The sequence below is a fragment of the Passer montanus genome, unplaced genomic scaffold, assembly GCF_014805655.1.
Source record: "Passer montanus isolate IOZ18808 unplaced genomic scaffold, ASM1480565v1 scaffold29, whole genome shotgun sequence".
Classification (NCBI taxonomy): Eukaryota; Metazoa; Chordata; class Aves; order Passeriformes; family Passeridae; genus Passer; species Passer montanus.
Genome location: NW_024367596.1, coordinates 8633540 through 8648399, shown reverse-complemented (window position 1 = coordinate 8648399; position 14860 = coordinate 8633540). Strand labels below are relative to the sequence as shown.

Genomic DNA, 14860 nt, shown 5'->3' with positions numbered 1-14860 from the left:
AGATTTCTGAATTTTCACCTCCCTTCTTTCCTACCACTCTGATCCGAGAAAATGAGAATTATTTCTATTCTTGAGTGTTATTTAACACATCTCTATGCTGCAATATGCTAATAGATGCCATTATTTTAAGATCCAGCAGAGGCTGGGTCAGAGAAGGTGGGAACCTCATCCAGAAATGTCCCTTTGAGCAATCAGTTTGAGGAACGTGTCACTCAAAATACTGACTACATGCATGCCAAGAACTCAGGTACAAAGCTGCAGCTGTCAGATGAGGGCAGGAATACTCATCAGGTAACCTTCTCGGGGCAGAGGTAAAAGGAAGCAACCAGTAGCCTTGTACAACAGTGGGTGGAGGTGCTGACTTGGGAACCAAGAGCAATGAAGTGTTGTAATTTGAGTTTTCACAGTAAACAATACAGATGAACTGCAAAAAGCACAGTGAAGAATCAAACATAACTAGTGCTATTGGCAAAAAGTGTAACAGACCTCTCATTAAACTCCATTTTGGGGCTGAGCTCTTGCCCCCTAAGAGGATTTATGAATTAGTTTCTGCCTTATCTCAGTAGCAGGAGCCCTACTCAGCAGAATTAGTTCCAGAGCCTGTAATTCTTTATTTTTAATTCACAGCACCGGAAGCAGCACATGCAACAACCTCCTGAACACACACACACAAAAAAATCCCTACAAAAAGGAGCAGTTCTTAGATTTCTGGAGCAGAGCGAGTGGAATAGGCTCTTTGGGATGCTGCTTTATGAAGAACAGCAGACCTTATAGGGATGGGGCTGTGCAGTGCTCCCCAAAGGAGTGCCTTTAATTCCATCAGACAGGGTGAATATAAACCCCTGCAAAAGGCTGCAGAAGACAAAGAACTCCACGTGTGCTGTTTGTCCAAAAATATACATAGCCCTGCAGAAAGAACACAAGAAGGCAATTACTGATCTTAATTGCTGTTTCCACCCCTGCTGTCTTGCCTGTGCTTTCTCTGAGGCTGTTGCTCCTCTCACAGCAGAAATGTCCCTGCAGGCTGTCATTCTGTCTCAAGATTTGCTGTCTAAAAAAACTCAACTCATCCTCACAACTCCACTTGCATAATCCACTGGTGTCACTTACCAGCTGGCAGAAAGGACATCACGCATATTTTGAAAGCTCTTTTCATGTTTTATTCAACTCATCCAAGTTCTTCAGTAGCATTCAAGGCACCTATATCAACCACTGTTGACAAGAGCAAGAACACTTCCCTGCGAAAAAAAAAAATCCTTTTCTTTTACACAGTAACTAATCTGGGTTGGATTCCAGAAATTTGTTCCAATGCTCAGGAGTCAGTTGCAATATATATCAAATATAGTTGCAATAACCATACTGTCCTCCAGCAAAGAAAGGGTTGGTCCTAGGCCTCTGTCCCTGGCAAATTCATGTGAACAAATCTTAGCTTAAATTTTCTGTTCTATCCACAGCTTCTGACATTCCAGGTTATTCCAAGTGCAGCATCCGGGCTAATAGATACTGCTCTGGAAAATTGTCAAAAAGAATGCTGAGGCTGCAAATACTCAAACATTAGGAAATGCCAGAAGGAAAACTGTCTGTACAACATTAATTATTTCTTCCTGACACTTCAGTGGGAAAATGGTATGTGCTATGGTTAATTTATGAAATTCTTGTCTCTGTTCAGCTCTCCTGCAGCTGACTGCAGAGCACTGCCAAGATTACACAGCACTTCACAAACCAGGGAGACTGAAAGGGCACCAGGCCCTGGGAGCTCCACACCATCAGACACAGCACCACAGCACTGGTGCAAGGTCTGCATTGCTTTCACCTAAACAGCACTGCATTACAACACCAAAACAGGCAAAACTGACCACCCTAACAGCTCCATTAACAACAAAAACAATGGGAAAACAAGAAGCAGAATGTTTACAGCAGTTGCTTTCCTTCCTAATAGCTAGAGCTCATGCTTTTTCTAGCTCTGTTCTCACTGCATGCCAGTGATGCCAAAAAGTTGGAAAATGTCTATAAGATTAGATATACCAACAGGTTTTATTTTGAGATGACTGTGTATTACTAGCAGGAAGAGAAAGTGATGGATGCTACAATTCATTGTAATGCAGAGTGATAGAATTTAAATTAACTCTATCACTGTGCATGAATTTCAGGACTTAAATGCAGAAATTAAGGACTAAAATAAAAATAAATTAATTGTGAAATCAAGCAAGTAGAGGCAGGTGTTTACAAAGAAGCTTTCTGCAAGTTGTTTTGAGGAAAATCAATTTTCCTGGTTCCAATATCTTCATTATATGTGAACAGCACCTCTCCATGCAAGCCTTACTCATTATTATCTGACACATACTGTCACAAGAGCTCCTTGGCAGAGATGGAAGATGTTTAGACAGCTCAGAAAACCCTTTTTCTAATGAAGGTTTTAGAGCAGAGGAGTAGGAAGAAAATACAGGGAAAGAACAGAACAGAAACAATTGTACATGCCATCTACAACTTGATTTTCATTAGTCAACCTTCAAGCTCTTTCAAGAAGTGAACATCAGGGTTGATTGGGCCCAGAGAGATAAAGCAAGTTCATGAGATCACAGACAAGCTATGAACAAATCTAGGAACAGAATCTGAAGTTCAAGTCCCATTCCAGTACTTTGTCTATGCAAACTAAAAGGCTCATCAATCTTCAAGTCCCAACAAAACAGATGACAGCAGGAGGCAAAAACCTACATAGTTTATCTATAATGCATGTCAGCAAAATTCTCTTTTCCTGAACTGAACAGAGAATGGGAATTTCTTTTGCTCACATTTCCCAGTCCTGTGTTCACTCCAGCTGTGCTGTAAGCCACATTCTCCCTCTCAGTGTTTGCCTGCACACAATGTCAGTGTAACTCTTCTCCCTCAGAGAAATTCTGATGCCTGCAACCAATTAACAGCTCCTGTTATGAAGCTCTTGAGAGATCAGGGAGTGCAGGGGAGGAAGAGACAGCTAAGTTGAGAAATCCAAATTAGTGTTTCCACTGGAAGGTGGGCAGGGGGGAAAGAACAACAGCAAGAAACAAACCCACAAGCAAATCCCAAAACCAGCTTAGCAATACCTGTGCTGTTTAGCTTGAGGCCAGGCCAGGCAGCAAGAACACCAGGCTGTGGTTTTTAATACATCTGTCCCTGCAACAGACGAAAAACAAGCCCTGGTTTTCTGTCAGAGCAGATGACACATGCTCTGGGCAGAGGTGTGTCAGGAACCCTCTCCACCTCCAGTACACACATTCATCCTTTGCTCCACACCATCCTAAAGATTATCTTCTCTGCTTCCCACTCCTGTGGCCTGAAACCTTCATTACAAAAGCAGATTTCCCCATCTGCTCAAAACAATCCAACTTTATACCTGTCAGCTTAAGTGGAGATGCAGCTCTTGCAATAGTATTTGTGTCAGAGGAGATTGAGCAAGATTTATATGAACAGCTACTACTCACATATACTGAAAATATAAAAATACACAGTATTGGAACAGCTTCCTTGCTTTTTCTCTCCTGGTGAATTTCAGCCCAAGCTTTTGTGAAATAACTTTGCCTCAGTGTATTTCAGTTTGTCCACAGCTCTCACCTAGCAGCAGGAAAACACACAGCCCAAAGTGTTCAAAGGGTCAGGCTCAGACTAACGCTCTTGGTGGGCACCAGACTCACTCAGCTGGACCCACATTTCTCTCACATGAAGCCCTTTTCTTTCTTTTTGTTTTCTTTTCTTAAGTTGCATCATAATCACTGTTATTAATAAGCAACTTAATGGCTTAAATCATCTTAATTCTGGTAATTTTAAGTGTATAAATCATGCCCTCACTGATGGGCATGAGAGCATCAAGAGATTTAACTGTTGCAAAACTTGCAAACTTAACAAGTGACTCTGTGCACAAATAAGAAAGAGAACAGCACTCACTTCATTTTAACCAGACAGGACCAGTTGGATGAATTGGGAAGAAATAATACAAATGAAGAAATGAAGTTCTGATGCACACCAGCAGCAAGTGAAGTTAGTTTCATCAAGTAACTCATTTTAAAGTCTCAAATAGCAGCAAAAGCTGAAAAAGTGGGTGGATAAATAAATGCTCAATAGCATAACTCTGTAACACTGCAATTTTTGAAATACATAGGGAACTGAAAAAAATGGCTGAAAAAACCATAAAAGTTATTGAATTTCAAATTACTTCCCTCATTTTTTGTTGATTTAACTCTTCAACTGTAAGATTCATAGAACCATGCTGCTGGAAATTTTCCTGTTTCCATTTCTCTGCCCAAAAAACCTAAACAAACAGATAACAGAGGCACACGGGCATGGTCCTTGGCCTCTGATGGTTGCTCCACTTCCACACTTCCTGCAAAAGCATCTGCACATGCAGCACACTAAAGTAGAAGTGCTGCATGGAACTGCACAGAGAAGTCAAGACGTGGCTGCTCAGGAAGGTAAGGCAAGAAAATGCTGCAATGTCACTGCTGCCCTGTGAAACTGCCCCTATGTTTCTTGTTGGAATCTGAAGTTATTACATCCATCACAGAAAAAAAATACCACTTATCATCTATGCATTTTTCAAGACTGAATAATGCAAGATTGTATTTACCACATTTTCTTTTACTAAGCCCCACACACAAAAAAATTAGTTAGAAAACTAACTGAAATGAGTGTCCATGCCTGTAACTCTCAGTTTCTTGAAGCTCAATTCAGTTCTTAAGAAACCCATGGATAGCATTCAACCTTCATATTTCAGGATCATAACACACACTGATTCCAATCAATAACCTTAATTTTACAGAAACTTTTTGAGCTGAAAAGTGCACACTGAAAAATTCAGCAAGCCTGCACAGAGAAATTATGATAAAGTTTTGAAACAGACAATTTGTACAGTTTTATGGCTTTCCTTAATCTCTATTTAGTCTTGAAGATAACATTAGCTTGGTTCTTGAACAAAATGTTGAAAAATACTGTGTAATATATCAGTAAGTATGAAAAGTAAGTCTCAAGTTAAAGTTCGCTACGCACTGGTACAAACCTCTCTGGTAAACTTATGGGATCCACAAATCAGTAAGGATTAAAATTTTGCTTGTTTCTTCCATTTATTTGTTCTTTTCCGCAGATCTAATAGAACCTGTGCATGGTTTCATCTGCAAAATTTTAACCAGAAGATTTTAAAATTTAGCATAAATTAAAAAAATTTTAAAAAGAAAAGTTAGAAAACATCATATAATCCGATAGATAGAAAAATAATCTCTCACTAGGGTTCACATAATACCATAACCTAGGATATCATAAAAGCGGAAATAAGACAGTCTTCAAATTATTAAATTACCTTTTGATTTTCTTATTAAATACAATAATTGAGCTTTGTGCTGCATATATTCATTCTTTTACCTCAGATATTGTGTAAATATCTTCTTCTGTAAAGTAACCACACAATAATTGTAGTATTTCAGAATGACAATAACTAATGCTTTTCAATGTTTAGCTACATGAAACTGTCTGAGGTGTTATCATTATGCAGAACTCTTGAAAACCTCGGTTAACTATTCAATAATTGGCACTTTGACCCACTATCAAGACTAAAAATGAAATAAAATTCTAAGTGAAAAAAGAGACAGGTCACAATTACAGATCATTAAAAAAGAGTGGGTGTGGCTTGGCTAACCACAAAGGATCACATAGTTTGGTTTTCTAGGGACTTCAGCTTGGGAAAACTGTAGATTGCCAGAGAGAGATGGCTACAGGAGGCATATCCTTAGAAAGAGCTTGGATTCAGTAGCAGAAACATCTCCACAAATCCAAATTTTCAGAAGTCATAGACAAAAAAAAACCAAAACCAAAACCCATTGAGAAGTTAAAATTTTGATAAAATGCTGGGGATTACTGAGATTTTTATAGCTCTAGTAGTGTGTCTCCTGATTTTGCAGTTCCTCAAGCTGCAGTGGATGCGTACCCAGCTTCCTCCAGGACCAGCTCCTCTCCCCATCATCGGAAATTTGTGGCTGCTGGACTTCAAACTGCGCCGAGAAACTCTCAGCAAGGTATTTCTTTATCTCTGTGGCTACAATCAGTCTGAATCTATTTTAACTTAAATGGTGCATTGCACAGGAACAGCCTAAAACACTATTTTTTTAAACCTCAAGTTTGATTACCAGCCAGTTTCAAAGACTCTGAGGACCCTGCAGTACTAAAAAGATTTCTGAGTAATAAATATCACCATTGCTTTAATCCTTGCTATTTTCTCTCTTTTGGTTACATTCTCACAGCACTGTCATAGAATGGCATTTCATTGGCAGTTTCGTTCTGTTTCTGTGTTATATCCAGCCCTGTAAGCCACTTCTAGCAGAGCTTTCCTTTCCTGACACCAATGTCACTGGAACATCTCCATTAGAACACCAAACATGTACCCTAAACAGACAATTTTAACCTGTTTTTACAGCAAAAATATTTCTTATCTGCCATAAACAGGTTACTGCTAAACAAACAGGAAAATCTGATTGCTATTATGTTCACAACACAACCAATCAAAACTATTTTTAAAAAGTAAGGAATCTGCTTCCCACTATTAGAAGGAAAAATATAAGCATGATGTGAGGAATGACAACAGAGGAAAATAAGAAAAATCCTGCAGAAGCAATAACAAAGAAAGCAAGAACATTTCTTTGCTTTCTTTGTGAGCTAGAGACAATACCATTATTTTGGTCCATTAATAAAATAAAGAGAAAAGCTCTGGGATTTTGCCTGTAACAATTTGTTCTTTGATTCATAACTAACAAAGTAACCTGCTGGTTTTCTTTCTGTGAAATTTACAGAGGTGTTCTTCTGAGAGATGTCCTTAGCACCTATTCCATAAAGAACAATTACCTTCTGTTCCCAAAGCACATTAATAACAGAAAGATAATATTTTTTTCTAAAACCTGAAATTCAATTTGATGCCAACAAATGGGTTTAGTTACAACTACAGAAAACTCCTAAATAAATTGATATTTTAGTGCATGCTTTCCCTGGTTTATAGTTACAAATTTCCTGTTATCAACTCTTCAGTTGACCAACATCTATGGAAACATCTACACACTGTGGATGGGACAGACTCCTCTGGTTGTGCTGAATGGATACAAAGCAGTAAAAGATGGCATTGTCACCCACTCAGAAGAAGTTTCTGGAAGACCTCTCACCCCTTTCTACAGGGATATGATGGGCGAGAAAGGTACAAAGTGTTATATAAGAATGAGCTAGAACAAGGCATAAAGAAGGAAGATGTTTTCTTGTGCACACACATCAGTCACTGCTGTACCAGGGCATAACTGGGCTCTCACTGAAAAAATGTTTCATGCAGTGCTAAGCATGTTAAGGAAAAAGCAAAAATTTATAGTCTTAAAAGGACATCACTCAGCCTTTTTCCTTCCCAATAAATCCAAAGGAATACTTGCCTGGAGAAGCTGCCCTTCAATTGTATCACTTTTAAACCAGGAGACTGCTCATGTAGAAGATATTTATAGACAAAGCTGTTCAGTCCCCACCAAAACCCACTCAGCTTCCAAGCACACATTTAAGAGCAGCTGGGTGTCATAAAATCCTCAGAGACAAAAACTCAGCTTCTAAAATCTAAAATCAGTGTATCTTGTTAGTGAAATCTAAATCGAAATTTGCCTGTTGCAGTGAAAGGATTTCCTCTCCCAGCAATGAACTAAATGTTTGTGTATTTTTCAGGTATTTTCCTGACAAATGGCCACACCTGGAAGCAGCAGAGACGCTTTGGCATGACAATTATAAGAAGTCTGGCACTTGGTAAGAACAATTTGGAGCATCAAATTCAAAGAGAGGCCTGTCACCTTGTGGATATCTTCAAAAATACAGAAGGTAAATTACAGAAGAAGAACACTTATAGCTTTTTCTGAAATATCAGGGCTGGTAAAAGTTTCACAGTACATTTTTACAAGTAATATAGATATTGTCGATATTAGTAGAACTTTCACTGGCTTCTTAACTGCATTCTTTGCAAAAAATGTTTTGTCTGCACAACAGGCAATATAAAACTGTTTATTTTTAAATAAAGAAAGTTTAAAAAATGTTTATTATCAGCACAGCTGGTAATTATTCTTACACTCAAGGAGTCTAGAAAAACCCTCCTTAAAGTACACAACGTATGACCTGCTGGAAGTCATTCTAGGACAGCAGACTTTCAGGATTTGGCAGAGAAAGAACCCCAAAACAAGGAATGTATCGTTCAGTTATCCAAGAAAATCTTCTTTTCAAGGTTTGGATGAAATAGAAACCAATAGAATTTTAGCAAGCTGCCAGAATAAAGCAATTAAATATAAATATTCTGAGCAGCCAAATCCCTCACCCACATCTTGTTCCATGTGAAAACACAGAGAGGTTGCCTGAGGTCTCTCTCTCTAACTCTCCTTGGACAAGGCCCACCTCTTTTCTGAGAGCAACATTCACACATCTTTAAAATGTAGGAGATGAAAAAATCATCCACCTCAAGTTCCTGTACAGCCCAAAGCTTTACCTACCATGCAATCCCTTCTCAATTTTAAACTCAGTAAATGTGTTTACTCTTTCCAAGAACAACCAAGAGCATTGGACCAAAGTCAGGGATGTATTTTCCATAGAGACATACTTCAAAGGTTGTCCTTGCCATTGAAATGTGTATTTAATTTATATTTTTCTGGATTTAATCCTTTTCAGTGGGAGATGTATTCCACCATATTATATGAGCTTTGCCTTCTCAGTCTGTGGAAAAAAAAATACATCTATGGTTGGATTGTTAAGCTGATACTCGAAAACCAAAAAGAGATAAGTCATTTCAACAGAACTAAGAAATGAAAACTCAAGATTTTTGGTGGTTTTTTTTTTTTTTTTTTTTTTTTGGAAGAGGGGTGAGGATTGTTTGTTTTGTTTTTTAACTGCAAAACTTAAATATCTACCTCCATATTTGAAGGTATATGCTCTAATTAATTGCTTGTGTTCCCACACAACCCAGACCACTAGTCAAAGAAGGGAAGAGACTTTGTCTTCTCAAAACTGATTACCACTGTATTTTTTAAGAGTAAAGAGCAGATTGAAAATTAAGATTCCATGCACTTACAATTCATTCAGTTAATATGTACCAAACTAGGCTTCACTTACGTGAAGTTTTTCTAAAAATAGTCTGATCCCTTGTTGTTTTTACCGTTTAAAAAAATAAGTCTTCCTCGTTTTTCTTGCTGTAGCCCATTCAGAAGTTCTCACAGCACCTCCCATATTCACAGGCAAACCTTTTGACCCCCACACTTCCATCGTCCGTGCAATTGCAAATATCATTTGTGCTGTTGTTTTCGGTCATTGCTTCTCCAGTGAGGATGAATCTTTCAGCAAACTCATCAAAGCTATTTATTCTGTGATCTACTTTCAAGGTACTATCTGGGGCAGGGTAAGAACCTACTTTTCTTATTCCTTAAGGTGCATTTTACAAGCAAAAAGAAATTAAAAGTCAGAGACAATTATTCACAAACATTTTCATTTCCAAATATACCATTGTTCTACAAGCCACAGTGAAGTAATAAATCAATACATACTTGGTATATGTAAATATTTGCTTCTAATTCTTCTTTATGTCTGTAAATCACATCCTAAAATTAAAATTCTAGATCATCACTGCTTTTCACAGATTTCCAATGAGCAATTATTTGCAGAATACTGTGTATTTAAGAGTCTTAGTTCTTAAAATGAAAGCAGCTTCTAAAATTTCACTTTCATTTAGTCTTGCAAATCTAAAAAGGCAGTTAATAAGAACTAAATGTTCAAATTGCTGCTCTTGTGAAAAGAAATCTTGTTTCAATTCATATTACCATCAAGATCTCAGTTATTCTGAGCTTTCTATAAAAAGATACAGGTTAAAAATTCATCACACTAAGAAGAATATGTTTTAAGTTCTTTAAACCCTAGCTATTGTTTAATTTGTGCAGATTTTGGCACACTGGTATTGTAAAAGACTATCAGGTTCCTCATAAAGGGACGCCTAAAAAAACAAAAAAAAATAAACCAAAAAAGAATTCAAGGTTGAGAAAAAAATCTGTTTGTGAGTCAGATTCAGCACTCAATTACTCACCCATTTTCAGAACCCCTGTTACATTATTAAGTATTGATCCAAAAAGTAAAATATAATCATGTTCCACTATTTAATCTCTCTTACTTGTGTCTGCTGCCTCTCATCCCAATTTGGTTGCCCACATGTTGCAGTGACTTGACAATAATCAGGAAATCAGAGCTGGGATCTGACCCTCTTTGCTTTCTGTTTAACACCACAGCTGTACGATGCTTTCCCACGGCTCATGCACCATCTCCCAGGGCCTCACCAGGAGGTGTTTGCATACAACAACTTCATGCACAGATTAGTCATGGAGGAGGTCCAGGCTCATGAGAGACAGAACACAGGTGATCCACAGGACCTCATTGATTTCTACCTGGCTCAAATAACAAAAGTAAGCATCTGTTTATCACACTCTCCCTTCCGTGGCTTCAATGCCTATTACAAACACTTGCTGTTCCAATAAGTGCCAAAGGATTTTTACATGCACATTCTGTTTGTGCAGCACTGAAGGTGTTTGATTTGATGGGCTGCTCACTGTTATCATCAAACAATGACAGTTTCTATGTGACTGGTGAAATATCTGAAATTTCTATTTCATAGTCTTCTTGTGAATATGCCCTACAGACCAAGGATGACCCTACTTCTACATTCAACAAAGAAAATATGGTTCAGACTGTGGTTGATCTGTTGCTGGGAGGGACAGAAACAACAAGCACCACCCTTCTTTGGGCACTGCTCTACATGGTACAATACCCAGAAATACAAGGTGAGCAAAAGCACCAACATAGAACATCATCAGTGTAAGTATTAGCCCAATCACTTGCAAGACATCAAAAAAACCTTAGCTGTGCACATGAATGGTGGTATATCAGCAACTGAGATCAAGAAAATGGAAGGTCAATAAATGAAACACGCATGTGCTTCCCCATCTGGTTCACCAGCAACACCAGCAGAAATTAGTAGTAGGCACAGTTTTACCTCACTAGAAGGGGTTGGCAAGACAGAATAACAAGCTAAAGATGTTTCATATGCAACCTAGTCTCCTCCTAACCTTCTAAGCAGAAAAGTTTTTGAAGATGCCTGATCTGATACATATTTATAAACAACAGAAATTATACCTGTCATTTCAAATTTTAATCTATTTTTTGAAACACAGAATTGTACTATCCTAGGTGTCTCATTTGAGACATCATCCTGTGATTCAGGGAGATACACTTCCTTGATCAACAGAAACCTACACAGCAGTCAAACCACACGCCAACTCATCTCACAGCAACATAATTTCTTTTATTTCCCTCAGACAGAACATTCTCACACAAAAATCTGCTGGAAATAAAGGAGGGAGGAAGGGGAGGTACAGAATGGGAAATGAAATTATTTTCATTTGTCTGCAGAAAAGGTTCAGAGGGAGATAGAGGCTGTTGTGGAACCCTCCCATGTCATCAGCTACGAGGACCGTAAGAAGCTGCCCTACACAAACGCTGTGATCCACGAGGCTCTGCGCTACAGCAACGTCACCTCCGTCGGGGTCCCTCGACAGTGCCTGAGGAGCACAACTCTGCTGGGCTTTCACATTAAAAAGGTACAGAGGATACCCCCCTGTTTCTTACATCTTCGAGCTGTTAATATTTGCCATTTATATGGCATAGAGAGAAGGAAAATCTACGGAAAATCAGATCTCTGCTGCTTCTTGCAGGGCACGCTTGTGTTGCCAAATCTGCACTCTGTGGTGTATGACACTGAGCACTGGGCAACCCCTTGGAAGTTCAACCCAGATCATTTCCTAGATTTGGATGGCAACTTTGTGAACAAAGAGGCATTCTTACCTTTCTCAGCAGGTAACACCGTGACCTTGAATATTCCTGCTTGCTCTGTTTTGCAGCAAGATTAAAAATACTATTTCTAAGATCTAAAATATTAAAAATATACATTTATAAAAATGTATTTGACTAGATTGACTATTTGACTGATTTCAAATATTTAAAGTCAGGGCTTTGCTGTAAGAGCCACGAGTATTGTGTATTTTGTATTTTTCATATATTTAAACAGAGAATAAGTATGGCTGGGAGACACAATGCTCTTTCCTTGGCATATGCAGAGTTCCTACCATAAGGATATCTGAGCTTCTTATCTCCTAATGTGTTAAATCAAGATAATTCTCTGTTAAATCAATGTAATTCCCCTAAGTCAGGAAATTTATTTATTTTCACCTTACAAAAAGGAAGGCCAGTGACAAAAGAAATGTGATCTTTCAAAACATACAGAGAAAATCTATGAAGAAGTAGGAAACCAAACCTCAGTCTCCCAAATCCTACATTAATAGTCTTGCACCATGTTTTTTTGTATCTGTAGAAAACTAGCAAAATCCAGTAGATTTTGTAGGTTTTCAGTAGAATATTATTAGGTAACCAAAAAAAGAATTTAACTTTTCAAAAGCATATTACAATGCACAACTTAACTAACTTGCAGTGCAAAATGCAGGGATTCAAAGATATGGAGGGTTTAAAAGAGGGGGGAAGAGTGAAAAGCAGTATAAAGCAACTCTAGTGAGTTTCTCTAGTCTACTGGTTTCTCCAACAAACTGATTATGAAAAACAGCAGCACAAAAGAGGAAAGTGGTATCATCACTAAAAATTCACAATAAAACTACTGGGAAACAGCTGACAGGTTTTTTGTGTTACTGTGACATTATACTACTACACACTTCTTGTAGAGAAATAGCAAAAAGCATACTGAGTAACACATGGTCAGATTAAATGTAGTAAACCCAGATTTTTTTTTAATTGTCTACATCGTCTGTAAATCCTAAAATCATCTTTGCAAAACAGGTATTTATCATCTTACCTTCTTCACTCACCAAATGTCTATGAATTGAGACAACTAATTTGGGCTCCCATTTTAACTGTAGCGTAGGACTATTTCTTTAACTTGCTCTGGTTGTTTTCTGTTTATGTAATCTGAGTATTTATATATCCTGAATACCAATCTTTGGGGTTTTTAGCCTGGAATATATGGATGTCCTGAAATATCCTGTGTAAACAATATGCCAAAATGAGTCACTGAGTCTATATATCACTGCACACTTCACTCCCTTAGCTCACACACCTGCCTCTGACAGTGTTAGGGCTACAAGGACCCAACATACCCTTCTGAATTTCTGTTACAGAAATCCTGATTACATCCTTCTCCTTGGCTTCAGAACTGCATCCCACAATGCTCCAGCCCTCCCTTCTTAACAACCAAAACAAGACTCTGAAATATATGAAGCTTTTTTAAATTGGGGTTAGCTAAGAAGCAATTCATGGCTCTCACAAAAAGAATCAACAATGGAAAGGGAGAATTGCATACATGGTTCCAGGGGTGAAAAAAGATTAAACCCAATCAAAACACCAAATCAAACACTTGACAGAGGTGCACAGTTTCTCAGTTAAATGTTTCCCCACCCTCCTCCTAAAGCATCTTCTGTCCTTACAGAAGGAAATAGGAGATAATTATCTTACATGAATAGAATTTATGGAACTCAAGTAGAATTTTATGCAAAGTTCTTTTACAGAATTTAAGTTTACTCAACCAACTCTTTTGATTTTCCTCTGCAGGGCACCGTGTATGTTTGGGGGAACGGATGGCACGAGTTGAACTGTTCATCTTCTTTACCAATCTCCTTCGGGCATTTACATTCCAGCTCCCTGAGGGGGTGAAGGAAATCAATCTGGAGTACATTTTGGGTGCAATACTGCAGCCACATCCATATGAAATCTGTGCTATTCCACGCTAGTCTGCAACACACTAAAATGCTGAGAGACTTGAACCTGTTAGTAAGTGCAGATCCTTTAAAAATATGCTTCACTATCTTAATTCTCATCTACTGAACTTTCTGAAATGGAAGTCTACTTGCCAAACTCGCATAATTGAGTCTTAGATATACACAAACACACACTATTTCCAAATAAATGTATTTTCACACTCACAGTAGCATTGAATTAGCTGTAGGATGCTAGAGAAGTGGCCTGTATCAAGTAGTTTCCTGCATGTGTGCTCTGTCAGGTATCACACTCTTAAAATGGGACAACTGTTCAGTTAGGATGCTTGAGTAAAATTTTCTTCAGCAAGCTGTTCCTCTTCTGAGTTCACAGGTCTTTTCTTAGCTCTTCTTCACACACTTAGTGTTGATTCCTTTGCCTTTCACACTCCCACAAAGCATTATATAGTGTAGCATAAACATCACACACACAAAAATGATTGTAGTAGAGGGCCTCTCATAACCACAGCCCATTTAGGAAATCCTTACATCTTTTTTTTACTTCCTCAGTATCCAATTTCTATTTCACCACAACTCAGGTCCATGCACTTTCACAAACTTTTCCTTCTATTTAGAAACACTGTTGTATGATCCAATAATTTCCTATTTAAAGAGAAAGGAACAGCTTTTCAAGAAATTAAGAAAATAAACCAAGATGTCAAGAGGTGTTTTAGTAGGTACATTAGAGATTTATTACTCATGGTATTTTGTTTTGTTGTTTTTCCACATCAACAGATGTGGAAGGTTTTGACCATTTAAAATTCAGCTGAAAGCATCCTAAGTCCTTTCAATTTTCAAAGTTCATCAGGAGCTAGCAGAAATTATGACAGGATGTAGTTAAAAGCAAAAGCAAAATTCTACATATTTCTGGGACATAAAACTAATGGAAAACTAGATTGTCTTTGCAAGTATTTCCAATTATTCCCTTCCACTAAGTGAAATCCCAGGGTTCACATGGTAAAACACATGGTAATGTTTGCTACCAC

At 38.0% G+C, this 14860-nt stretch overlaps 1 protein-coding gene across 1 annotated transcript; it reads left to right on the top strand.

The window, feature by feature from the left end:
- Positions 1–5867: 5867 nt before the first annotated feature.
- LOC120504374 (cytochrome P450 2J5-like) lies at positions 5868–13885 on the top strand. Its single transcript, XM_039713798.1, has 9 exons — positions 5868–6038; positions 7042–7204; positions 7708–7857; positions 9255–9415; positions 10293–10466; positions 10700–10841; positions 11470–11657; positions 11772–11913; positions 13672–13885. Exons 1-9 carry the CDS (start codon positions 5868–5870, stop codon positions 13848–13850), a joined length of 1470 nt encoding a protein of 489 aa, XP_039569732.1. The 3' UTR covers positions 13851–13885.
- The last annotated feature ends 975 nt before the right edge of the window (positions 13886–14860 follow it).